General features: G+C 32.7%; 1 protein-coding gene across 1 annotated transcript in view; it reads left to right on the forward strand.

The window, feature by feature from the left end:
* Nucleotides 1–25,420, forward strand: part of GABRG1 (gamma-aminobutyric acid type A receptor subunit gamma1) — a 53,301-nt gene that overhangs the window by 22,102 nt on the left and 5,779 nt on the right. The window contains exons 3-8 of the mRNA XM_066280039.1: nt 2,849–2,916; nt 12,778–12,998; nt 13,933–14,015; nt 18,205–18,342; nt 18,455–18,607; nt 20,816–21,027. Of these exons, the coding sequence (XP_066136136.1) occupies nt 2,849–2,916; nt 12,778–12,998; nt 13,933–14,015; nt 18,205–18,342; nt 18,455–18,607; nt 20,816–21,027 (875 nt within the window). The remainder of the gene's footprint in view (nt 1–2,848; nt 2,917–12,777; nt 12,999–13,932; nt 14,016–18,204; nt 18,343–18,454; nt 18,608–20,815; nt 21,028–25,420) is intronic.

Below are 25,420 nucleotides of genomic sequence, written 5' to 3' on the forward strand. Positions count from 1 at the left end.
AATGTTTTTTATAGCAAACAGAATATCTTTTATTTTAATAATTTCATTTTTTTAATGGGGCGACATCAATAAATCAGGATACATATATTCAAAGATAACAACTCCAGGTTATCTTGTCATTCAATTATGTTGCATACCCATCACCCAAAGTCAGATTGTCCTCTGTCACCTTCTATCTAGTTTTCTTTGTGCCCCTCCCCTCCCCCTTTCCCTCTCCCTTTCCCCCTCCCCCCGTAACCACCACACTCTTATCAATGTCTCTTAGTTTCACTTTTATGTCCTACCTACGTATGAAATAATGCAGTTCCTGTTTTTTTCTGATTTACTTATTTCGCTTAGTATCATGTTATCAAGATCCCACCATTTTGCTGTAAATGATCCGATGTCATCATTTCTTATGGCTGAGTAGTATTCCATAGTGTATATGTGCCACATCTTCTTTATCCAGTCATCTATTGATGGGCTTTTTGGTTGTTTCCATGTCCTGGCCACTGTGAACAATGCTGCAATGAACATGGGGCTGCATGTGTCTTTATGTATCAATGTTTCTGAGTTTTGGGGGTATATACCCAGTAGAGGGATTGCTGGGCCATAAGGTAGTTCTATTTTCAGTTTTTTGAGGAACCACCATACTTTCTTCCATAATGGTTGTACTACTTTACATTCCCACCAACAGTGTATGAGGGTTCCTTTTTCTCCACAGCCTCTCCAACATTTGCTATTACCTGTCTTGCTAATAATAGCTAATCTAACAGGTGTGAGGTAGTATCTCATTGCAGTTTTGATTTGCATTTCTCTAATAGCTAAAGAAGATGAGCATCTTTTCATATATCTGTTGGCCATTTGTATTTCTTCCTGGGAGAAGTGTCTGTTCATGTCCTCTTCCCATTTTTTTATTGGATTGTTTGTTTGTTGTTGAGTTTTATGAGTTCTTTGTATATTTTGGATATTAGGCCCTTATCTGAGCTGTTGTTTGAAAATATCATTTCCCATTTAGTTGGCTTTCTGTTTATTTTGTTATCAGTTTCTCTTGCTGAGCAAAAACTTCTTAGTCTGATGTAGTCCCATTCATTAATTTTTGCCTTCACTTCTCTTGCCTGTGGAGTCAAATTCATAAAATGCTCTTTAAAACCCAGGTCCATGAGTTGAGTACCTATGTCTTCTTCTATGTACTTAATTGTTTCAGGTCTTATGTTTAGATCTTTGATCCATTTTGAGTTAATTTTAGTACAGGGGGACAAACTGTAGTCAAGTTTCATTCTTTTGCATGTGTCTTTCCAGTTTTCCCAACACCATTTATTGAAGAGGCTTTCTTTTCTCCATTGTGTGTTGTTGGCCCCTTTATCAAAAATTATTTGACTATATATATGTGGTTTTATTTCCGGACTTTCTATTCTGTTCCATTGGTCTGAGTGTCTATTTTTCTGCCAATACCATGCTGTTTTGATTGTCGTGGCCCTATAATATAGTTTGAAGTCAGGTATTGTAATGCCCCCAGCTTCATTCTTTTTCTTTAGGATTGCTTTGGCTATTCGGGGTTTTTTATAGTTCCATATAAATCTGATGATTTTTTGCTCTATTTCTTTAAAAAATCTCATAGGGATTTTGATGGGAATTGCATTAAATTTGTATATTGCTTTGGGTAATATGACCATCTTGATTATATTTATTCTTCCTAACCAAGAACAAGGTATATTCTTCCATCTCATTACAAAATATCTTATGAGTATAAATTATCATTATAATTATTATAGTAAATCTTATTATTAGAACCAAAAATACCTGGCAAAGGTTAAAAGCCTGAATCAGAATAAAATATGGTATGATTATAGATATGCAGTAATCATATCATCTGGTAAACATTTAAAATGCTTTTCTGGGCCCTGGCCGGTTGGCTCAGTGGTAGAGCGTTGGCCTGGCGTGCAGAAGTCCCGGGTTTTATTCCTGGCCAGGGCACACAAGAGAGGCACCCATCTGCTTCTCGACCCCTCCCCTTCTCCTTCCTCTCTGTCTCTCTCTTCCCCTCCCGCAGCCAAGGTTCCATTGGAGCAAAGATGGCCAGGGCGCTGGGGATGGCTCCTTGGCTTCTGCCCCAGGCGCTAGAGTGGCTCTGGTCGCAACAGAGCGACGTCCTGGATGGGCAGAGCATCGCCCCCTGGTGGGCAGAGCGTCGCCCCCTGGTGGGCGTGCTGGGTGGATCCTGGTCGGGCGCATGCGGGAGTCTATCTGACTGTCTCTCCCAGTTTCCAGCTTCAGAAAAATACAAAAAAAAAATGCTGTTCTGTGCTACACATTTTGATAAAATATATAAATACTTTATGTATCATTTAAAGACTTACTGGGAAACACAAATGGTATGTACATAACATGAAGTTCATAGTGATGTGCATGCCATATACTTTGTGAAAATAAGCAAAAATCCACCTTATACTGGAGCCAACTATAAACAATCTACAGGAATACTATTAACAAGGGAGAAGCAGGGTAAGAAAAAATAATAGGCTCTAAAAATCCATCTAAATTCTACATAGAGCAAATTATCTAGAAATTTTTATTGAATAAACTTTCTTAGTTTTAATGAATGATGTAGGTATATATATACATTTTTTAATTTTAGGTTGTACACTAGAATGTTTTCAGTCGAAAGTCTTAGTAACATGATCAATTTGTAAACTAAAATGGTGTTTATGGTTCTGTAGCATTTTATGTTTTTTTTTATTTCTTAATGAGGAATGTTGTATTACTGAAACAGTAAATATTATAATTCATTTAGGTTATTTTCAAAACTGAGTTCTATTTAACAGAATCTCTGTTCATAGCTCTGACCATTTTTGTTCCTCTTTTGCAGTGAGGCCGACAGTAATCGAAACTGATGTTTATGTAAACAGCATTGGACCAGTTGATCCTATAAATATGGTGAGTAATAAACAATAAAAAAAACTGGCATAAAATTCTTGAATAATTGGATGAATATATAAGTAATTTCTGATAGCTAATCCTGAATGAGTTGAGGGCAACATGTTCAATTACTATGTGCCAGGTTTTAGGAACTAGAGATAAAATATTCCTACATCTAAGAATGTGTAGCTTTTTCTTCTAACATGCTATATTTGGTAGGATCTATGCTAGGGAATTAAAACTTATCTGATCCATCAAAAGTGGTTCCCTGAAGAAATCTGGAAGATAACTAGAAGAACTGAAGGTAGAGGAGTTAGAGAAAGAAGGGGATTCACTGGCAGAGGAAGGAGCATGCTCACAGTCAGAGAGGAATCAAACAGCCTGATAAAATCAGGAGAAGTTCCAGGAATTTGATAACACTGCCACATAAATGCAAGGTAAGAAATTAAGGCTTGAAACAATGTTTAAGTGCCTTATTAAGGGTGAAGTCTGATTAGCATGAATTATAATACCTTGGATAAGAGAAATGATTGGATGTTTTCATCAGGAGTGTGCCATGGGCAAATTTTTATTTTTAATAGATCATTCTTAGAACAGTATTGAAAATGGATATAAGGAGCCAAGCCAGGGTTAGCGAGACCGGTTAGGAGGTTTTTGCATTAGTCTGAACAATAGATCTGGAAGATCTTACCTAGCACAGTAGCATTTGAGCTGGAGAACACACTAGTACATTTAAGAAATGCTAGATAAGTACGGTTGTCCCTTGCCATATATTGGTTCACTTTTCGCGGTCTCACTATATCGTGGATTTTTAAATTGTAAATATCTAATTTTGTATCATGGATTTTTCGCTGTATTGTGGGATTTTGTGTCATATTTATATATTTATTATTTTAATTATTTTGTGATAAAATAAACAAAATAAGTGTGGGAATGGTGAATAACAGTGGGAAAGGTTTATAGGAGTGTGGGGAGGGTTTAGAAAGCCTTAAAATATGTATAAATAATAAAATAAATATAAGGTCGCTACTTTGTGGATTTTTGCCTATCACGGGGGTGGGGTGGGGGGAAGGGCGGGTTCTGGAACCGAACCTCTGCGATAGATAGATGAGGGACTATTGTACATTTTTCAGAATTTAGAGATCGATCGATTGTGTATAGGATGAATATATTTTATAGAAATGAGAAAACTTGACAGAAGGTAGAGTTATGATTTAAAATAGGAAATATCGCCATAGCCCAAAGGGTAATGGCACATTCCAGAAAAGCTGTTCAGCAATAATTTGAAGTTTAAGCCAGAGCTGTTCAGGGAAGATGTCCTAACAGGGTATAGATTAAATGAGGAAAGGAAGAAGGACAAGCAGCAAAAAACTTAAGACCTCAACAATACATGAATGATCCAAGAGAAGATGGACATGAAATACACAGATCTAAGGACCAAATATTAAAATGAGATCAATGTATATAAAATACAAAGGAAAGACAAGAGAGGTGCAGAAATGAGACACACTCAGAAATGTCGGAGGGGTAAGAGAAGAACCAGGAATGACGATATAAAATAATCTGAGATATTAAAGAGCATGAAATAAAAGGAACAAATAATTAATTTGTAATATACATGAGAATCCAGTGAAAAATGGATTATACTGGGCCCACTGGTGTTGGCAATTAGACATGAATATCAGATTTTAAGGAATATGTACACTTAAGAACCTATAATTGAAGGTGATGTAGTAAAACAGCAAGGTTGGGAGGACAATTATGATAAAGCAGTAACAATGAAACCAAAGAACAAGATAGTTTCAATGAGATTTTAATATTAGCTCCCTCCGATTGAATTCCTATACAACTTGCTGATTTTTATAGAGACAAATCATCCCAATATCTATGTATATTACTTAACATGTACATATGAGATTTCATAAAATAATACATTACTAAAATGTTAATTTTCTTTTTAAAACATCCTTAAAATGTGTGTGTGTGTGTGTGTGTGTGTGTGTGTGTGTGTTTAAATTAGTCAGGGCTTAGAGAAGATAAGCTTGTTTGAGTATATGGAAGTCTCTTTTTCTGAAATGCATATTTTGTTTGTTTTGGGCTTTTGTTTGCAATTTGAATGAATTTATTAATGAAAATATATGGTCATTAAAATGAAGAGAAATAGAATTCAAAGCTGCATTAGTATTCCAGAGCTATTATGACAAGAATGGGTATTAAGAGGCTTTTATGATGATCTTATTCTATAAAATTTTCATGGTAGTGAAGATTTGTTTTCCCAATGACACAAATTATACTTATAACCTTGAACAGTGATTGTTTTCAAGAAACTAATTAACTGAAATTGCTATTAAATCTGGTGATACTAAAGCACACAGAGAAAAAAATTAAGCATATTTGATAATGTTTATTAAAAGAAGTTTTGTGATATTAAGGATTCATAAGGAGCAGTTTACATAAAAGACTTTTAACTAAACAATACAAAAAAATTAGAATTCAGCTTTCATAAATGAACAAAATCGATTTGAATGTGAGTACAATCAAGCAAGTTGGCTTGAGTGTAATTAGCAAGCAAGAGGGTAGATTTTTTAAGTGGAGTGGCCAAGTATAAAATGTCTGTGTGGGAGGATGCGTGGGTGTACAGTTAAATAATCTGTTTGAATATGGTGAGAACTGACTTTAAAGTCTTTACTACAGTATCTTGTTTTATCAGACTCATTTTTTTTTCTTGGTAGTAAACCCCCCAGACATTTAACTTGTGTTCAAACATTCTAAAGATTCTAGAAAAGCTGGTGCTCACAGAAAAAATTTTCTCCATGATTTTCTTTCACTTTTAAGATCACTTGTCTTCAACATGGTTTGTGCAGTTGGTCCTAATGTTCAAGAAGTTTATCTTTTTCTCTGCGTGTACCTCTCTTTCCTCCCCCCCTTTTTTTAAATCACTACTTCTAAATTTAAGAAAATAAAGTCTGAAACATAGCTTCTACATATTAAATAACTTGCTTATTCTTTTTACTATATTAACAGGAAACAGTCACTCCTTACCAGGTACATTATGTTGAGAATGAAGCAGCAAAAGCAGAAAAACAATAATGTCTTTTCTATCTGGATAGTTGACCTGCATATTCTAATAGAGAAGAAGGAGTTTAGTCCTCCCGGATGCGATGAGTTAAAGTAGCTGAAGAAATGAATTTATAATTAACAGTTTAACTTTATTTTCTTAGTTTGCACAATACTTTAAAGCTTATTACATAGTTTTAGTCTCCTTAGTTTTCTATATTGTTTTGATTTAATTTTTTTTACCTGACCAAGAGGTTGCACAGTGGATAGAGCATTGGACTCGGAGGCAGAGGACCCGGGTTCAAGACCCTGAGGTCACCAGCTTGAGCATGGGTTTATCTAGTTTGAACGAAGCTCACCAGCTTGGACCCAAGGTCATTGGCTTGAGCAAGGAGTCACTCGGTCTGCTGTAGCCCGCTAGTCAAGGCACATATGAGAAAGCAATCAATGAACAACTAAGGTGCCACAACAAAGATGCTTCTCATCTCTCTTCCTTCCTGTATGTCCTTCTCTCTTTCTTTGTCACACACACACACACACACACACAAAAAGATTTTATTTTTTGGCATTAGATACTCAAATCTATTTCTTTTCACAGGCTTTATTTTAAAAAAATATAAAATATAAGTTACATTTTTATTCAATACTAACAGATAAATTATAAATGAATTAAGTGTTGGTTTCATTTCTATACTCTTTGACTCAGTATGCTTACTTGTCCATATATATATATATTATTAATATGAAATCTTTTTCTTACTTTTGAATCATAAATTCATTTCTTCACAAATCTTTTTTTCTTTTTCTTTTTTTTTTTTACGAGAGAGAGAGAGGAACAGATAGAGATGAGAAGCATCAACTTGTAGTTGTGGCACTTTATTTGTTCATTGATTACTTTTTCATATGTGCCCTGGCTGGGAGGTTCTAATTGAGCCAGTGACCCCCTTGCTCAAACCAGCGGCCTTGGGCTTAAGTCAGCAAAAACTTAGGTTTCAAACCAGCTACCTTTAGGCTCAAGTCAGTGACCATCATGTTTATGTACCGCACTCAAACTGATGAGCCTGAGCTCAAGTATCCTGACCTCAGTGTTTCAAACCTGGAACCTCAACATCCTATGTTGACGCTTGATCTACTGTGCCACCACTGCTCAGGCTACATTAATGATATTAAATTTGAAAATTAAATTAACTTTTGATTTTCAAAAAATGTCAAAATAATTTTCTTTAGTGTAAACAAATACATTTCTATTTTATTTCATGTCTTTGTTTGTCTTATATGTGTTTACTACCTATATTGTTTTGTTGGTTTATTGGCCACTAAAAGATACTGCTTCCTTCCTTCAAAGCTAAAACCTAGTGGCAAGGTTAGCTAAAAAAATGAAAAATAGAGCAATACAGAAGAGTAAGGGCCAAGAAAAAGGTTCTGTATAACTACATATATATTTTAAGTTGCAAATGAGGATTTTAAGCTATTTTTTATTAAAACAAACTTTATCAAAATAGTTCATTTCCTTGTTATAAAAGAGAGAAAATTTAAATATTATAGATTATAATTATCCAGTACTTGCCATTGTTAATACCTTTTAAACAATTTTATGGATATAGTTGTAGTAAATACCATAATACTATTAGACATATAGTTTTATAACATTGTATCTTTTCACTCTTTTTATCACAACTGTTATTCCACTTAATTATTTTTTGGAAATAATTATTAAATGCTGTATAGTATTAGAAGATATCTTTGTACTATATATAATTTATAATCTATTATATTGCATTTGGGAGGTTTCCAGTTTGTTGTAAGAATAATGTTATCAAAATCCTTTTTTTTTTTTTTTACTTATAATTATTTTCTTAGGATATGGGAACAAACACTTCTGAAACCTCTGATCCATCTTAATCATATTTGGAGATGTCTATTTTGAAACATTTTCTAATTAGAGAGTGCTGGGTTGGTTACATGTTGAGTCTTCTATGGATTAGTAGGTAGAGAATGTTGTAGAACGGGCCTGTACTTCTTGGTAACTCTGGCCTCCAGCTTGGCTTGAGGAAAAAAGTCTGGCAGAATGAAGGGCTAGATAGTTTAATTCCTACCTTTTGTAAAAATTGGTTTTAGTCTTGCTTTCTACCTAGCTGCTCCAAGTCACTATTTCATTTGTTATAGTTGATTTTGAAAAGACCTTGTTATTTTTCATTTCTTACCTCCTCAAGATTGAATTATGTGGGTTATAGGGTACTTACCAAGGACTTTCAATGCTGAACTCAAAGTCATGAGGCAGCCTGTTTATTTCTTAATATAAAATTTATTTATGAGGAGTGTAATAATTTTAATGTTTTGCTAATATAAAAAAGAAAAGAAAAGAGTTTAATTCATGTGGTGATATTTAACATAGCATACGATAACTACAGGTCGTAAATATCTCACCATTTTAAAAGGTTACATTCTGAAATTATGTAGAGATTTATGTACATCTATATTGCAGTTAAATATAAAAAACAAATTTCTTTTAAATATACATGCACAACATGTACATGTTCTCACACAAGTATTGAATATACAGAATTTGTATTTGGAGAGCTGTTGGCCTACATTGTTCATTATGAAGAATTAATCTTCCCATCTATCTATGTTAACTCTAAAATGTGTTTAATTATTCTAAAATTCTGCATTTAGATATCTATTATTTTGTGTAGTGTTAATCTTACTTTCTTTATCTTTCTTTTCCTTTTCCTTTTTTTTTAGTCCAAAGTATAGTGAATATTGGATAGAAATACCTCAAGGAAGGGATAAGATATTAAGCCAAAATTACTAAACTTTTATAACTTGAATTATGTATAAAAATACATTTTTTTCTCTAAAAGTAAAATGCATATTCTCATGCATCTTTCCATAAGATTTTGATTCAGTAATTTGATATGGGGATCTGAAATCAGAATTTGGAAAATACTCTTCAGAAACTTTTTGTCAACCAGGTTTTGAAGCCACTGGCTTATGCTATTTTCAGCTATAAATTTATAAAGAATTAGGTGGAATTAAAGAAAGTAACAGACACTTATAAATCACAAATATTCTTATGAGCATATATCACTGGAATATACTAGTTCCATCTTAGCTTTTATCCTTGTTTATGTTTAAAACATTTTTTCAAATGTTAATTTCTATGTTTTATAATCACCAATTCTTACAGTTGGGAGAGATCTTGCCTAGTTTCCTCATTTTTCTAGTGAGACAGAGTAACTTGACTAACATTATATTCTATTGAGTCACAGATTTGAAATTATGACACAATTTATTTACTCCAACCAACCAGTATTTTTTCTATTACAGCATAACTTCTCATTACAACACATTCTCAACATATCAATATTGAGAATTGGTTTTGTTGTTTATCTAACATTTATTTAAAATTGTGTATATAACTAAAAGCAATGCAGAGGCTTAGCTATTAGTTTAGAAATTATTTTGAGGCCCTGACTGTTTGGCTCAGTGATAGAGCATTGGCCCAAAGTATGAATGTCTGGGTTTGATTCCTGGTCAGGGCATACAGGAGAAGTGCCAATTTGCTTCTCCACCCTCCCCTCTTTCTCTCTCTCTCTCTCTCTCTCTCTCTCTCTCTCTCTTTTCCATTCCTGCAATCATGGCTTGCTTGCAAAGAGTTTGCCCCAGGTGCTGAGGATGGCTCCATGGCCTCTGTCTCAGGTGCTAAGAAGAATTTGGTTATTGAAAAATGAAGCCTGCCCAGATGAGCAGATCACCACCTCTAGTGTGCTTGCTGGGTGGACCCTAGTTGGGTGCATGAGGGAGTCTTTCTGCCTCCCTTCCTCTGACTGAATAATAAAAAAATAATAATTTAAACTAACACCAGTTGTTCTGCAGTTTAATTAAAATGTGAAAGAAAACATGTTTTCTTGACTTTTAACATTTTGCCATCCTAGCAGCACACTGATAGTGTCGAATAATTCTTTATTTTTCTCCGCTAAGACTTTGGACAGTGGCAAGAATCTATAAAATGGTAATAAACAATTTAAAGGCAGTGGCAAGAATCTATAAAATGGTAATAAACAATTTAAAACATGAGGCAGTTGATCTTTCTAAATATATGACTTCCAAATATAGGATTGTGTCTTGCTTAGATGGGTTTCTCTTGACGATACGTCAGAGACATCAATTGACTGCTTTTTCTCCAAATCAATTGACTGAATTGTCTTGCCGTGTAGTCTTTGGTATGAATTGGGCATGATCTTGATGAAACTTCCCAAGACATACATAACTATGGGAAGTCAAATTCACAAATTTCTAAATATATATAAATATAAAACAATTTACAATATGTTACATTTACTCAACTAAGATACATGGAACAAACTTCACTAAGAGGTAGAATGAGACATAAAATAGGAGGTAAATATACTTGCATAGAAAACATGAGCTGGGTGAATGTTACTTTCTACCACAACAATTATTCATTTTAACTTGTCCAGCAAAGAAACACATGCATGAATTTTGTTTGATATTTCTGAAACTATGAAATGTCTATTCTTACTGTTATAGCTCTGCAATGGTTTATTCTATAGGTCCACTTGGCTGGGCTATGGTACCTACATATTTGTGTCAAACACAAACAAATCTGTTGCTGTAAAACATTTTTTAGATGTAATTTATTTTATATCACTAAACTGGGTAAATCAGATTTTTCTTATAAGGTAGATGGGCATTATCCAGTCAGATGAAAACTTTATGAAAAAAAGAGTCCCTTGAGGAAAAAGGGATTCTATCCCCAAACTGTCTTGACTCAAGGCTGAAAGATCAGTTTTCCCCTAGTTCTTCTACCTGCCCTGCAGATTACACTTGTATTTTCATACATATGTATACAGATTATACATATGTATATATCCAAAATTTTCATACATTTTCATACAGATTAACATATGTATATCCCTTAGATTTGATTTATCACTAACCATTACTTGGCTCACCATAATATTAGGTTATATGACTAGATATATCCAGATGGGAAGACCAAATCACAATCAACCAATGTCATAATAAAACTGGGCACCTACAATAATTACTGTGGATTTTCTTTCACTGTTAGAAAGACAGTAATATTGAATTAGCTAGTTAAGTGTGAGACACATTGCATAATTGGAAAGTTGACAGTGTAATATGAAGACTACACTACACAAACTTTCATCAATTATGATTTGATTTAATGAGTTTGAAATCAATCATCTTTATTTACCAATATTGTTTCCTAAGTTAACTTTCAAGGAGACAAATTAAGTCTTATAACGTACATTGGGCCTCAAATGTTAAATGCACTGTTTCTTATGTCCAAATGTTTATCCTAGAAGTTATTGCTCTTGTTCTGGGTAAATGGAAGTTTCTTTTGCTTAGTTATTATGCAGATTATATAACCTCTAAGTAGGAACATGAAGTACAAGAACACAGTTTGATTGTTTTCTGGAAATTACACTAATACAAATGAAAAAATCAAAATGGATTTTTCGATTGCATATAAAATAGCACAAACTTTAATGACCTTCTTATCTCAATGAAATGCTTAGTAAAGATTAGCAATTTAAAAGAATTTGGCATTTTTAATCTCTGTTAAGGATTTGGGGAGGAGAGATTATCAAGATATCTTTCTCTTTTTGATCCTAGATTGAACGATTAATTTTGAATAGAAAAAATGTTACATTTTCCCAAGACTCTCTGCTTGGAAGAGTTTAACCCTTTGAAAGTCATAACTTTTTCAATAGTGATTAACATTTTTATAAAGAGGTATTCTAAAGTAGATCTTGTCTGCTGCTACTAAGCGAGAAATATAGCTGCTTGCTAAATCTCACTCTTAGACAATTTAGTTCCCAAGTTCCACTTTTAATGCCCTGTTATTTTGAAGTACTGCAGCCATGTATACCTACTAAGTAGCGTGAGGTTCCCTTTACCCACCAAGGTTGGGTCTTTGCCTAGCTACAATCCTGGCATATATGTATGCTTCTTCCTTTATGTTAAACACTTTCTGCTTTCTGGACTATATAACAAAGTTCAAGGAAATTCTGTCATGTCATGTTGACTACTCTCCCCCAGATCTGCCATATCTACAAATGGTCTACTCATCAGAATGTGAGCTAACTTTCTGTTTGCATTTATTATTAAAATTACAAATCATGTCGTTAACACAGATAACACTGTTAGAGTGAAGGTTATTAATTTGTGTCAGTTGAAGAGGCTGCTTGGATAAAGCATCATTTAATTTGAAGAAGAAACATCTGGTTTGAGAAGCAGGAGGTCAGGATAGGCATGAACAAAAACTGTTGTGAAACAGCTGAAGAATAGGCATGTGTTTGTGGGTGTGTGTCTATGTGTGTTTGCTATAAAACATTTGAAAACAAATCTAAATAATTGCAGTTAATTTTTTGGACAAAGAACAATGCAAGAGAATTTAGGTAATTTGGTGAATATTTGCATCTTAATATTTTTACTTAGTGATTTTTTTTCTGTGACTTAAGCACCATGTGAATATTACCAAATTAATATAATTGTTAACATGAAAATAATTTGATTTTTTTAAAACTATGGCTAATATATTATAAAATCTTTAATAAAATTGACAAAAACTATAAAGCCATACTAAGCAGCAAGGATTACTAGAAATCTTTTCTTTATAACAAATTTTAAAAAAGAATTTAGATTATGGCTGAGTTTAAGTGCTATTAACTTACAGAAACTCTTTTAATATAAAAATCAAAACATCTAAAGAAAGCATGTAAATGTGTGGCTTTACTATTATGTCATTCTTCTTTTTTTTTATTTCAGGAATACACAATTGATATAATTTTTGCCCAAACCTGGTTTGATAGTCGTTTAAAATTCAATAGTACCATGAAAGTGCTTATGCTTAACAGTAACATGGTTGGAAAAATTTGGATTCCTGACACTTTCTTCAGAAACTCAAGGAAATCTGATGCTCATTGGATAACAACTCCTAATCGACTGCTTCGAATTTGGAATGATGGACGAGTTCTATACACTTTAAGGTAATGCTGTTTTAAAAAGTAGTTGCTCTAATTTATTTTTATACTAATGTTTGATCAACTCATAAATTTCCCTTTTTTTAAAGTTGCAAAGTAAGAAATGGACTCCTTTCATACACTAAATATACTATGATGCAACATTTTGGAAACAGTTGTTCAAGCTCTGAGTAACACTGTGATGTTCAATGATGTAATAAAACATCCTTAAGAAAGGATGTTATGGGCCCTGGCCGGTTGGCTCCGTGGTAGAGCGTCAGCCTGGCGTGCAGGAGTCCTGCGCTAGAATGACTCTGGTTGCAACAGGGCAACGCCCCAGATGGGCAGAGCATCGCCCCCTGGTGGGCATGCCGGGTGGATCCCAGTCGGGCGCATGTGGGAGTCTGTCTGACTGCCTCCCCGTTTCCAACTTCAGAAAAATACCAAATAATAATAATAATAATAATAATAATAATAAATAAGAAAGGATGTTATGATGCAGATGTGTAAGATTTAATTTTATGTAATTCATTGTCTTTAAAATATCTGCTTATTAAGAATAACCCAAAATGTAAAAATGTTCATGATAAATTAAGAGAAAAAATTACTGTAGTTTATAGTATGCACTTTGCTAAATGGTGTGTGTGTGCACGTGCACACAAGAGCCCACATGTATATATACTGGTCTTCTAGAATACAAATTTTTAACTATAAAAAGAGATTATACTAAATATATACAGAGTAGTTTAGTTGACTAAGGGGAAAATGTTAGAATTGTCTGACTCATCTATGAGTCAGTAGTATAATACTACCACTGAGGACTTTGAGATTTTAGAATTATTGTTTTTTAATATATCGAAGTCTATTATTGTGGGTCAAGCCATATTTGAAAATTAGAGAAAATATTTTCAATGCTTAAGATTATTTCTCATTTTTAATATTTATTTTCCCTTTTAAATAGATTGACAATTAATGCAGAATGTTATCTTCAGCTTCATAACTTTCCTATGGATGAACATTCCTGTCCACTGGAATTTTCAAGCTGTAAGTGATAGAATGCATGGTAATTTCATAGAACTTTAGGTTCTGAAACTGTTTATTTAAAATTATAAAATAAAATAATATAAAATTTATACAATTTACTGAAGTATGGTTTATGTTCAACTCTCTTAGATAAAATAATTACAATGACACATTACTTATTTTTAAATTTAAACTGACCATAAATGCTTAATGAATGTATATATTTTATTATATTATTGTTTGCAAATATTAGTTTTATCTTAGTGCCCTTTTTTGTATTTTTATTAAATAATGGAGTACTTAAGAAAGATTTAACATGTTTGGCATTACCATGAATAAAAGGTTGATTTAAATTTTACTTATCTTAGCCCTGGTCAGGTAGCTCATTTGGTTAGAGCATCATCGTACTATAATAAAGCGTCAGGCTCAATATTTGGTGAGGGCACATACAAGAATCAATCAATGACTACATAAATAAATGGAACAACAAATGATGTTTCTCCCTCTCTCTTTCTATTCCTCTCTCTAAAAAAAATTGAATTAAAAAAAATTATTCAACTTACTTAGGCAAGATAAAACTTTATTATATTGGATTTTAAAATACATTTCAAAGATTGCTTGAGTGAAGAGTATTTACTGCATGAAAAGCGAATATTTGCAAAGTCTTTAGTGAACTGGAAAAGCTAGATAGAAATAAGTTTATTTTTTTCAAAAAAAAAAAATGAAACACAGAAATGAGCAGAACTAAATAATTTTGATATAAAAGAAACCAAGTGTGGGCCCTGGCCGGCTGGCTCAGTGGTAGAGCGTCGGCCTGGTGTGCAGAAGTTCTGGGTTTGATTCCCGGCTAGGGCACACAGGAGAGGCGCCCATCTGCTTCTCCACCCCTCCCCCTCTCCTTCCTCTCTGTCTCTCTCTTCCCCTCCCGCAGCCGAAGCTCCATTGGAGTAAAAGATGGCCTGGGCGCTGGGGATGGCTCCTTGGCCTCTGCCCCAGGCGCTAGAGTGGCTCTGGTTGCGACAGAGCGATGCCCCAGATGGGCAGAGCATCACCCCCTGGTGGGTATGCCAGGTGGATCCTGGTCGGGCGCATGCGGGAGTCTGTCTGACTGCCTCCCCGTTTCTAGCTTCAGAAAAGTACAAAAACAAAAACAAAAACAAAAACAAAAACAAGTGTTCTTTTTTCAAAGAAATAATCAGAATCTTTTTATATAATATTAATTTTATTTCATATTTACTAATCTTTTTTCTTACATATATTTTATAAAAATATTTTTTCTAAATAATATATAATTAAATGAGTCTTGAAAACCATGTAAAATGTGTTTTAAAAGTTTTTTGTGTATATCCACAAATTGTCTAATGCTGACTTTATTCTTTTGAATTTTGATTTTTAATATATTACATTCTAGAATCTATTTACAATAGATTATAAGTATTAACTTGCTCCTTTATTTATGAAATTTTTAAAAAAAATTTAGCTACTGATTTTAGAGAGAAAGAGAAAATGGGGGAGTGAGAGAAATCTATTTGTTGTTTTATTTATTTAGGCATTCATTGGTTGATTCTTGTATATTTACTGACTAAAGATCAACCCAACAACCTTGGCATATTGGGATGACCCTCTAACTATTTGAGCAACTCAACCAAGGCATGAAATACTTAAATATTTGTTGCTGCTTTTGTTAATGATTTCCTTGACTTTTCTGAATGATTTTTGTTTCATTATAATATCCTTTTGAATTCATAATCTTGTGCCTCAATGCTTTGATTTTTTTAAACATTAACTTCTCAATAACAGCCAAATCACAGCAAAGACTCAATAAAAAAAAAACGCTCTCAAGGAATAGTTGACAAGCAAATTTTTAAAGTTATAGCACTTATTGTGTTCTACTCTATATGCCATGACTAAATTATTTTTATGATATCTCTTTGGATCTTATTTGCCATTACTGGGAAATAATAATCTATCCTTAATGCAATTGTGTACCACCTATATAAACACAATAATATTTTTTGCAGGCACTCTATAATGGATCCAGTAGAGACTTAAGTCCTCTACATTTTTCACAACAAATAAATTTGGAAGATTTCATTAAATCTCCCATTTTAAAAGTTATCACAAGATTTAAAGTATTTAAGTAACTAGCATACTGTTTTTGTTTGTGCCCACATATCTATGCACTGTAATTGCATTCTATTGCCTTTATAATTATAATAAAATGAAATAAAATTATGGAAAAGCACGAGAGATAGAGCTTTAAAGTACAAAAGAGAGAAGATGAAAAAAGAGAAGAGAAACATTCTTAAACAGGTCTTATCAAAAAATATAAGTGGCCTGGCTTGTGGTGGAGCAGTGGATAAACTGTCGACCTGGAACACTGAAATCGCCAGTTCAAAACCCTGGGCTTGCCTGGTCAAGGCACATAAAACAAGTGACCAATGAACAGCTAGAGTGAAGCAACTACTTCTCGTTTCCTACCCTCCTCTCTCTGTAAAATCAATAAATAAAATCTTAAACAAACAAACAAACAAAGATATAAGTGATTACAAGAAAGAAATTTTTAGCCACAAAACTCCACATAAGAGATTGAATCCAGAAAAATAAGTATGTTTGGAGTCATTTTGACCTGTGGACATTTGCCAAACAAGATATATTTGAGCATTGATTTTGACAGCTTTATGGGTTGCATATCTAATAGAACATAATCTCTATATAAAGTGCAGCAGATTGGATCAAAAAACAAAGTCCAATCATATGCTCCCTTTAGAAGACACATCTGAACCACAAAGACAAAAATAGATTTAGTTTGAATGGGTTGAAAATGATGTTACAAGCAAATAGTGTCCACAGTTAAACAGGTGTAGCTATACTTATATCTGACAAAACAGACTTCAAAATAACAAAGTAATAAGGAAGGAAGATGAACAGTTTATAGTGATAAAGGGGATCCTACATCAAAAAGACAACACTTCTCAGTAAATATACACTGAAAATCAGGAGGCACCAAAGGATATAAAACAACTATACTGATCACAAAAATTTGGGGATATTTAATCACTTCCTATTCATTTTGAAATATGCCCTGATTTTTGAGAGCAGTATGCTAACAGAACCAAAGAGAGAAACTGACTAAAAACACATAGTTGGGGATCTAAGTACTCCATTGTGAGCTGTAGATATAGTATTAAAACAGAAAACCAATAAAGAAATATTGGCCTTAAATCACACGTTATGCCACATGGAAGTAATTGACATTTACAGAGCCTTCATCCCAGAATATCAGATCATACCTTCTTCCCCAACGCTTATGGGGCATTCCCAAGGATAGACAATATGTTGGGTCACAAAACTAGATCAACAAATTTAAGAAGATTGAAATCATACCAAGCGTATTCTCTGACAACCCTGTTTTGAAATTAGAAATCAACTTCAAAAAGGAAGTAAAAAACAAACAAATACATGGAGATTAAACAGCATACTACTGTTTAATGACTAGCTCACAGAAGAAATATGAGGTAAGATCAAAAGATATATAGACAAATGAGAATCACAGTATGGCATATAAAAATTTCTGGGATATAATGAAAGCAGTAATAAGAGGGAAGTTTTTAACATTACAAGCCTATCTCAAGTACTAAGGGAAATCCCATGAAAACACAATAACATTGTATCTTAAAAAACTTAATAAAGAAGAACAGAAGCAGCCCAAAGTCAGTAGAAAAAAGAAAATAGCAAAAAATTAGAGCAGAATTGAATAAAACAGAGATCAAAAGGACTATGCAAAAAATTAATACAACACAGTTTGTTCTTTAAAAATATTAATAAAATTGACAAATCCCTTGCTCGCGAAGATGAAAAAATCACTTATAAATGAAATCAGAAATGAAAGTTACTATGGACATTACATATATACAAAAGATCATACTAGAATAATATGAAAAACTAGTACTCAATCCAATATGCTAGAAAAGATGAATAGGCTCTAAGAAATATCTAACCTTTTAAAATTGAACCTGGGACATCCATAGACCAGGCTTTCACTCTACCACTGAACCAACTGGCCAGCGCCTATTATTTTCTATTTTTGATACAGAATGCAAAAGTGAGGAAGAATTTCAGAAATTTGTCTTTGGATAATGTTGGTATTGCAACAGTAACAGATTTGGATCTTACTAATCTATATATTTTATTTTAATTTATAATCTAGATGGATACCCTAAAAATGAAATTGAGTATAAGTGGAAAAAGCCTTCTGTAGAAGTGGCTGATCCTAAATATTGGAGATTATATCAGTTTGCATTTGTAGGGCTTCGGAACTCAACTGAAATTTCTCATACAATCTCTGGTAAGAAGGAAACAAAAATTAGTGAAATAGCATTTGTATTTTAGTCTATGGGTTAAAATCTATACTGTTCTACTTTTCAAGCCAAACTAAAACTTTTTTTTTTCTCTTACAGGTGATTATGTTATCATGACAATTTTTTTTGATCTGAGCAGACGGATGGGATATTTCACTATTCAGACCTACATTCCTTGTATTTTGACAGTTGTCCTTTCCTGGGTGTCTTTTTGGATCAATAAAGATGCAGTACCCGCAAGAACATCATTGGGTATGACGTAATATAATGTTATAGTGTCCTGGGATTCTTACAATAGAAGTTTTCAGTAAAATATATTACAATATTTCTTTATACTACAATCTAGCAAAATAGATACTCTTTTGCAATATTGTTTAAAAATACACATATGAGAAACAAGAATGACAGAATTGTAAGGAACTTGAAATTTCAGAAAAAAATTTTATTGTTTCCCAGTAATAGAGGTCAAGGAGAACCTTCATACACAGCAAGAATTAATACATGAAAATCATACATAATTGCTGAATTTAATTTAGTTAACATTTTCAATTACTTTTCATAAAGATTTAATTTTCTTTTTTGGTGGAATCATTAATAGCCAACATATATTGACTGGTGTGTGTTTAGAAGGCTTTGCAGTGTCTTGCTCTTAACAGTGTTGCTAATGAATAGTCAACTACTCTAAAGGGCAGGTTGCTGAAAAAAACAAGGAGCTTTTAGGCTTCTGTAATGTATAAATATGTACATAGTTTGTAAGTATTTTGAGTGTCCTGTATAATGACACTTTTAAAAGGTACTTTATAATTTGTACTTGATAAAGTAGACTTTTGCTTTTTTTAGTTATTTCAATAACATCATATAAGAAAATGTGTCTAATTGCTATACATTTATTTTTAAAATTATAACATGTATCCATGTATTGATAAACAAAGACAACTCATTGATCAATTGATTCATTCCTACGAATAGTGCAGGAAGTGAATCACATTATTGAAAATTGTGTCTCACAAAACAAAGAAAGTTAGGGCCACTGCTCTTTTCAATAGCAGGAGGGAATTATTTGGTTTCTATGATAACTGGTGAATAACTTCACTTCATAAATAGAGTAAAATGCAAATGACATAAAAGTAGCAATATAAAGCCTGAGGCATCTAGCTCTATACTTTGAAATGCAGTTCCTTTGAGAGCCTGAACAAAAGTATGGACATAGTTAGTGGTACAATGCATTGATACCTGAGTTTTCTTTTTTGTTCAAACAATTATATCAAATTACATTTTATGCCAAGATAAATAAATGGCATTGTATTATTTATACACTACTTTGAATATGACTTAAATATTATATATCTGTTTTTAAACATTATTTTTCATATTTTTTCCAAAGAGAATTTGGATTATTTCTACCTCTACATTTGAATGAAGTCAAAATTCAAAGCATAGTGTCATGAAATAGGGTAGTCAATTGTGAAATTGTGTTTTTGTGTGAATTGTATTTTTATTATTAGAATATCAACTGCAAAGTTAAGTGATAGATTTAACTTGAACAATATTTTTCATAATTGTGTCTCATATAGTTAGATACAAAGTTTTATATATGTGTATATATATAATTGAAGAAAAATTCTCTGAGCTCATTTATTTAGCATCGCATTTCAATCAACTTTTATAAAATGTTTTTTGTGAAAGAGACAGTGTTCTAGGTGACTTTGTATTAGCAATTAATTATACTTATAAATCCTTGTGTTCATGTCATTTTTGCTTTGGTGGCATAATACAGGTAATGTATAAATATAGAACGCATAGAATAAAATGTCAATGAGAATAAGAGTTATAAATAGATAAAAAATTTCCAGAGTACATTTTTCAACAAAAGTAGAAGTAAATTAAACATTACCTATATATATATATATATAATAATGACTTGATATATTTATAAATTAAAACATGACATTTTTTGTAACCCTTGGGTAAAAAAGGAAATTAGAAAATATTTCAAACTAAATTGTAATAGGTATTTAATATATAAATATTTGCAAGATACAAGTAAAGCATTGCTCAAAGGGGGGATTACAACTTTATAATACTAAATATTAGAAAAGAAGAAAGATTTAAATCAGTATTCTTATTTAATTAAATAACTGTGCAGGTGGGGCAAAAGTAGGTTTATAGTCAGCCTCATGACAGTTAAAAATTGGATGATTTATCAAAATAAAGAAAGAAAGGATGGGTACAGGGAGCAGTCCACAGAGTTTAGGTAATTAAAACACGCAGACTCAAAGAACACATTGAACATAATATACCTGTGATTACTGGGATTTTTTTCTGGAAATCACAGAATCATACTCTTTTGTGCCCATTGTTTAGTCTGCTCACAATATTGCTGTAACAAGTGAAAGTAGAAAAAAAACAGGTCTCTTAGATGATTTTTCATCTGCTCTTATTGTTTCCCTCCCTCCACAGGTATTACTACAGTTCTGACTATGACCACACTGAGCACAATAGCCAGGAAGTCATTACCTAAGGTGTCATATGTGACAGCGATGGATCTCTTTGTTTCTGTGTGTTTCATTTTTGTGTTTGCAGCCTTGATGGAGTATGGCACCCTGCATTATTTTACCAGCAACAAAAAAGCAAACACTACTAGAGACAGAAAGCCAAAAAACAAGGCTTCGGTATGTTAAAAGTCTACATTTTATGAATAGCCATGTACTATTAGGGATACTGTTTTGAATACTTATATTTACTTAGACTAATATGGGTGCTTGAGGTACCTAGACAAAAAACAAATATAATTAAAAATGAAAACGGAGTACCTAGCATTGGCCACCAAAGGCAGTGTATTATTTCCCTGAGCAAAGACCCTTGCATCACCTTTCTAAAGACTAGTTTTATTTGCTGTGATTTCCCCCCAAGTAGTAGACTCTTGTACATAAACAAATTATTTAAGATCATTCTTTAAAGAGAGTCTGTGTTTGTGTGAGGATTTGGAATTTGCACAAAAGGTGACTTACAAAATTACTTACCTTTCAGAGATAAAGATCCCTCTTTAATGTTAGTATCCTGCTGTGTTTGAAAGTCATGGCTATACAGTTCTGTTTTGGTTTCCATATATTTTCTCCTTCTTACTCCCTATTCCTAATCGTGTATCTATCTTAACGTACATCGTATCAAGTTGATATATTAGAATTGAAATTGATTCTAAGATACTCAGGTGTGGAATGCTTTACTATAATTTTTGTTACAATAGCAATTATAAAACCTTAAAGTGATATGTAACAGAGATCATGCCAGACACTCTTCTAAGTATTTTACATGCATGGTTTCATTTATGCTTAGATGAGTACAAATTCAGTAATTTGCACAAGGACTGACTTAGGAAATGAAGAGTCTACCTCAAACCCAGGTCATTTTTACTGCCAGAGCTCAAGTTTGTAATCCTTCCTTTATATTAATTTTCCTCCAAGAAATTAGAAAATAAACATTCATGTCACCAATAATTAATTTAAAATATTTCAAAGCAGATTTGTTCTAAAATACCCAAATAAATGAGAATTGTATAAAAACAGCTAAGCAAGATGGAAAGCTTGTAAGCCTACCATAGTGTTTATATAATAGAGCATAGAGTTTTCCTCATTGTCTCCTAACCTTGTAAATTCTAGGATTCAGTGCATTATAAATGTTTCCTATACTTATCAATTATATTTTATGTTATACTCCAAGGAACATATATTTATGAATTTGCTTTCAGATTCCCACAATATTTCAAGAAAGCAGAGCATATTACTGGCAGTACACATTTGAGAACTTATAGAATTAGCCTGTGAGTTTCTGAAGTTAAAGTTAATATTATTTTAACTTATGCCTAAGACATATTATGGCCCCTGAATGAACAAACCATCAAACAACAATGATGTAAACTTTATTGTTGATTTGTTAAATTGTAGGTAAAGAGAAGTACAGATTTTTCTATCATTTTCCTTTTATCAAAGCCGAGCATCCTCTCTGCATTTTACATTTCATCATTTACTCATCCACAGCTATGGTCGGTTACTACTTTGAAAATTTCATTCATGAAAATTATGAATGAAATGAAAAGCAGGCAGTGTACAATCCCACATAGATTCTCTAAGTTTATTCTAAGACTATAAATTATAGGGACTTAACCAATAAGTGGCTGCAGCGAATCACTCTGACTGCAGAGAATGTACTCTCAATCACTTGCAGGTCACATTTTCTCAGGAAGCTAAAAACTAGAGTGCAGACTTTAAGATTAAAATGTTTACCTGACCAGGCAGTGGTGCAGTGGATAGAGCGTCAGACTGGAATGCAGAGGACCCAGGTTCGAAACTCCGAGGTTGCCAGCTTGAGGGCGGGCTCAACCGGTTTGAGCAAAGATCACCAGCTTGAGCCCAAGGTTACTGGCTTGAGCAAGGGGTCACTAAGTCTGCTGTAGTCCCCCGGTCAATGCACATGTGAGAAAGCAATCAATGAACAACTAGGGTGCCACAATGAAGAATTGATGCCTCTCATCTCTCTCCATTCCTGTCTGTCTGTCCCTCTCTCTGACTCTCTCTGTCTCTGTCACAAAAAAAGTTTATAATGTTTATTTAACTATTCATTCACCAAATATTTATTAAAAGTACTCAAGTTCTAGGCATTGTTATTAGAGTAGGTATTTAAGAAAAGAATCTACATGTTGACTATTTACAATAGTCAAAATACTAAAGATAGAAATCAAATATACTAAAGATAGAAAAATAAGGAATATAATGAAAGTTTTGAAGCACTATCAAAAGTTAAATTTGACATATCATAATTGACTACCTGGGCACAAAAAGTATTTTGTTTAGAGTAATCCAAATTAAATTTCTATAGTCTTTCTCTTCAGTTATGTGATTAGTGAGCTCTTTTAATATTAAATGACCCTTGGATTGAAAAATTGGGATCAGTAATAAATTCTGACTCCCTGCCTGGTTCAGTCATAAATTCTTGCTAATCAGTTAAGTCAATCTGAGTGCACTTTTATAAAGAATAGACACTTCCACTTGCTGTTCTCTCAAAAAACCTATATACAGGCTTTGTAGAATATTTTTCATTTGTTTCAGCCAGTGTAATCAAATACACAACCTAGACAAAGAAATTTTGCCTCTCTCTCTCTCTTCCTTCTTCTTCTCTCCTTCCCTCCCTTCTCCCTCCTTATTTCACCTTCCTTCCATATCTCTACTTTTTTTTTAATAAGCTCAACATTCTGAGTAGTTTAAAATGCAATATTTTCCCCCTCCTTTTTTTTTGTTTCTTAAATTACTACAACACTAGTCAGGCCAGGACCAAAGACTTTGACTAGAGTCAATGAAAGATAAATATATCTCTTATTAAAGAAAACTAAAATCCCTTTGTTGATGTCTCTTTGACAATTTAACTGAGAATCCCAGAATACCTCAATTGATTTTAATTAGAAGCCAATGATATTTGAACACAATAGTTTTTAGCTTCAATGAATCCTCTTAGAAAAATATAAATCAATTAAGATGCTTTCTGCCTTTCCTTCCACATGATATATTAAGCTGTTTTTTCTTCCTTCCTTCCCTCCCTCCTTCCCTCTTTCCTTTCCTTTCCTTTCCTTTTTTCTTCTTCAGTTCTTCCTTTTTTATTTCAAAATTTTTCATCTTCTTTATTTTTTAATGTGAATGTCAATGACATTTTGATTTGGTCCATAATCCAATCCAATATGCATTATTGTGTTCTTATTTCTGTTAATTAACAATATGCCTCTAGTATGTTTATGTCAATATCTATTTTTAAACAAAAAAATAAAAAGTTAACTCTGTTAGAAAATATAGTTAAAAGCATTTACGAAAGGAAAGGTCACAGAAGTATATACAATAGCAGTAAACTAGTCTTATTTACTTAAGAGAAGTTTATTTTGAAACTAGAATATTCATCCTACAGATGATTAGAAATCTCAGGCAACTGTGTTATATCCACACCAGTGACCTGATATATCCATTTGAAGATAGAAAAAACTTAGTAGTTCCCAAATTTGAAAATGTAAAATAATAGATATTTAATTACCCATCATGAACAAGGCATTTTGGAGAAAAAATATGATAAAAATGTGTTCTCTGCTTGCAGGGATCTTTAAATCTAGTTGTAAAAAAATACATTAGGCTTGCAAGGTAATAAAGTGCAATACAACTAACAGTCCAGTGTAAAAATTAAAAGTACACAAAGATACTACAAGGGAGTTAGCAATTAGATGACTGGTTTCAACTACTTTTTTCAGAGCAAAATATTTTCTACATTGTATGTAACTAAAAGATATTTTTGAAGACGATGTTCTTAATGAAATCTCTTGCTTTCGTGCTCTAACATAGTGAAACACTGACTTCACAAATGTATAGTGCTGAGGAGAAGCTATGTCTGTGTGAGCCACAGCAGAAAGGAGTGATTTCCTTCCATTTCAAGTATAAATAATTTATTCAAAAAGCTGTAAGCTATTTCTTTTAAGAGTAATTTGACAGAGAAAATTATGAAGAAAGTGTGATATTGCTGAAGTTGTTCTCTGAAGAATAAGTTGCAGTTTACAGGAAATTAAAAAGAACATTTAAGACAAAGAAAAATTTGGCCTGACTTGTAGTGGCACTGTAGATAAACCATTGACCCGGAATGCTGTTGTCGCTGGTTCGAAATCCTGGGCTTACCAGGTTAAGGCACATGCAAGAAGCAACAAGTTGATGTTTTTTGTTCCTCCTCTCTGCTTCTTTCTCTCTTTCCCTTGTCTCTCTCCTTCTTCTTTCTAAAATAGTCAATAAATAAAATCTTAACAAAAAACAAACAGAGGGAAATTTGAAACAAGTTGAGGCTTATATGTGAAAATAAAAAGTAGACTGATATAAGCCCAGGCTAAGCTGCCCAATACAGTAGTAGCACTAGCCATATATGTAGATACCTTGACTCAAATCAATTAAAATTAACCAAAATTTAAAATTCAATAGTTTAGAATTATTTGTCACATTTCAAGTGACTAGTGGCTACCTTATTAGATAGTGCAGATAAATAACATTT

This window comes from Saccopteryx bilineata, chromosome 5, assembly GCF_036850765.1.
Source record: "Saccopteryx bilineata isolate mSacBil1 chromosome 5, mSacBil1_pri_phased_curated, whole genome shotgun sequence".
In the NCBI taxonomy this organism is placed as follows: Eukaryota; Metazoa; Chordata; class Mammalia; order Chiroptera; family Emballonuridae; genus Saccopteryx; species Saccopteryx bilineata.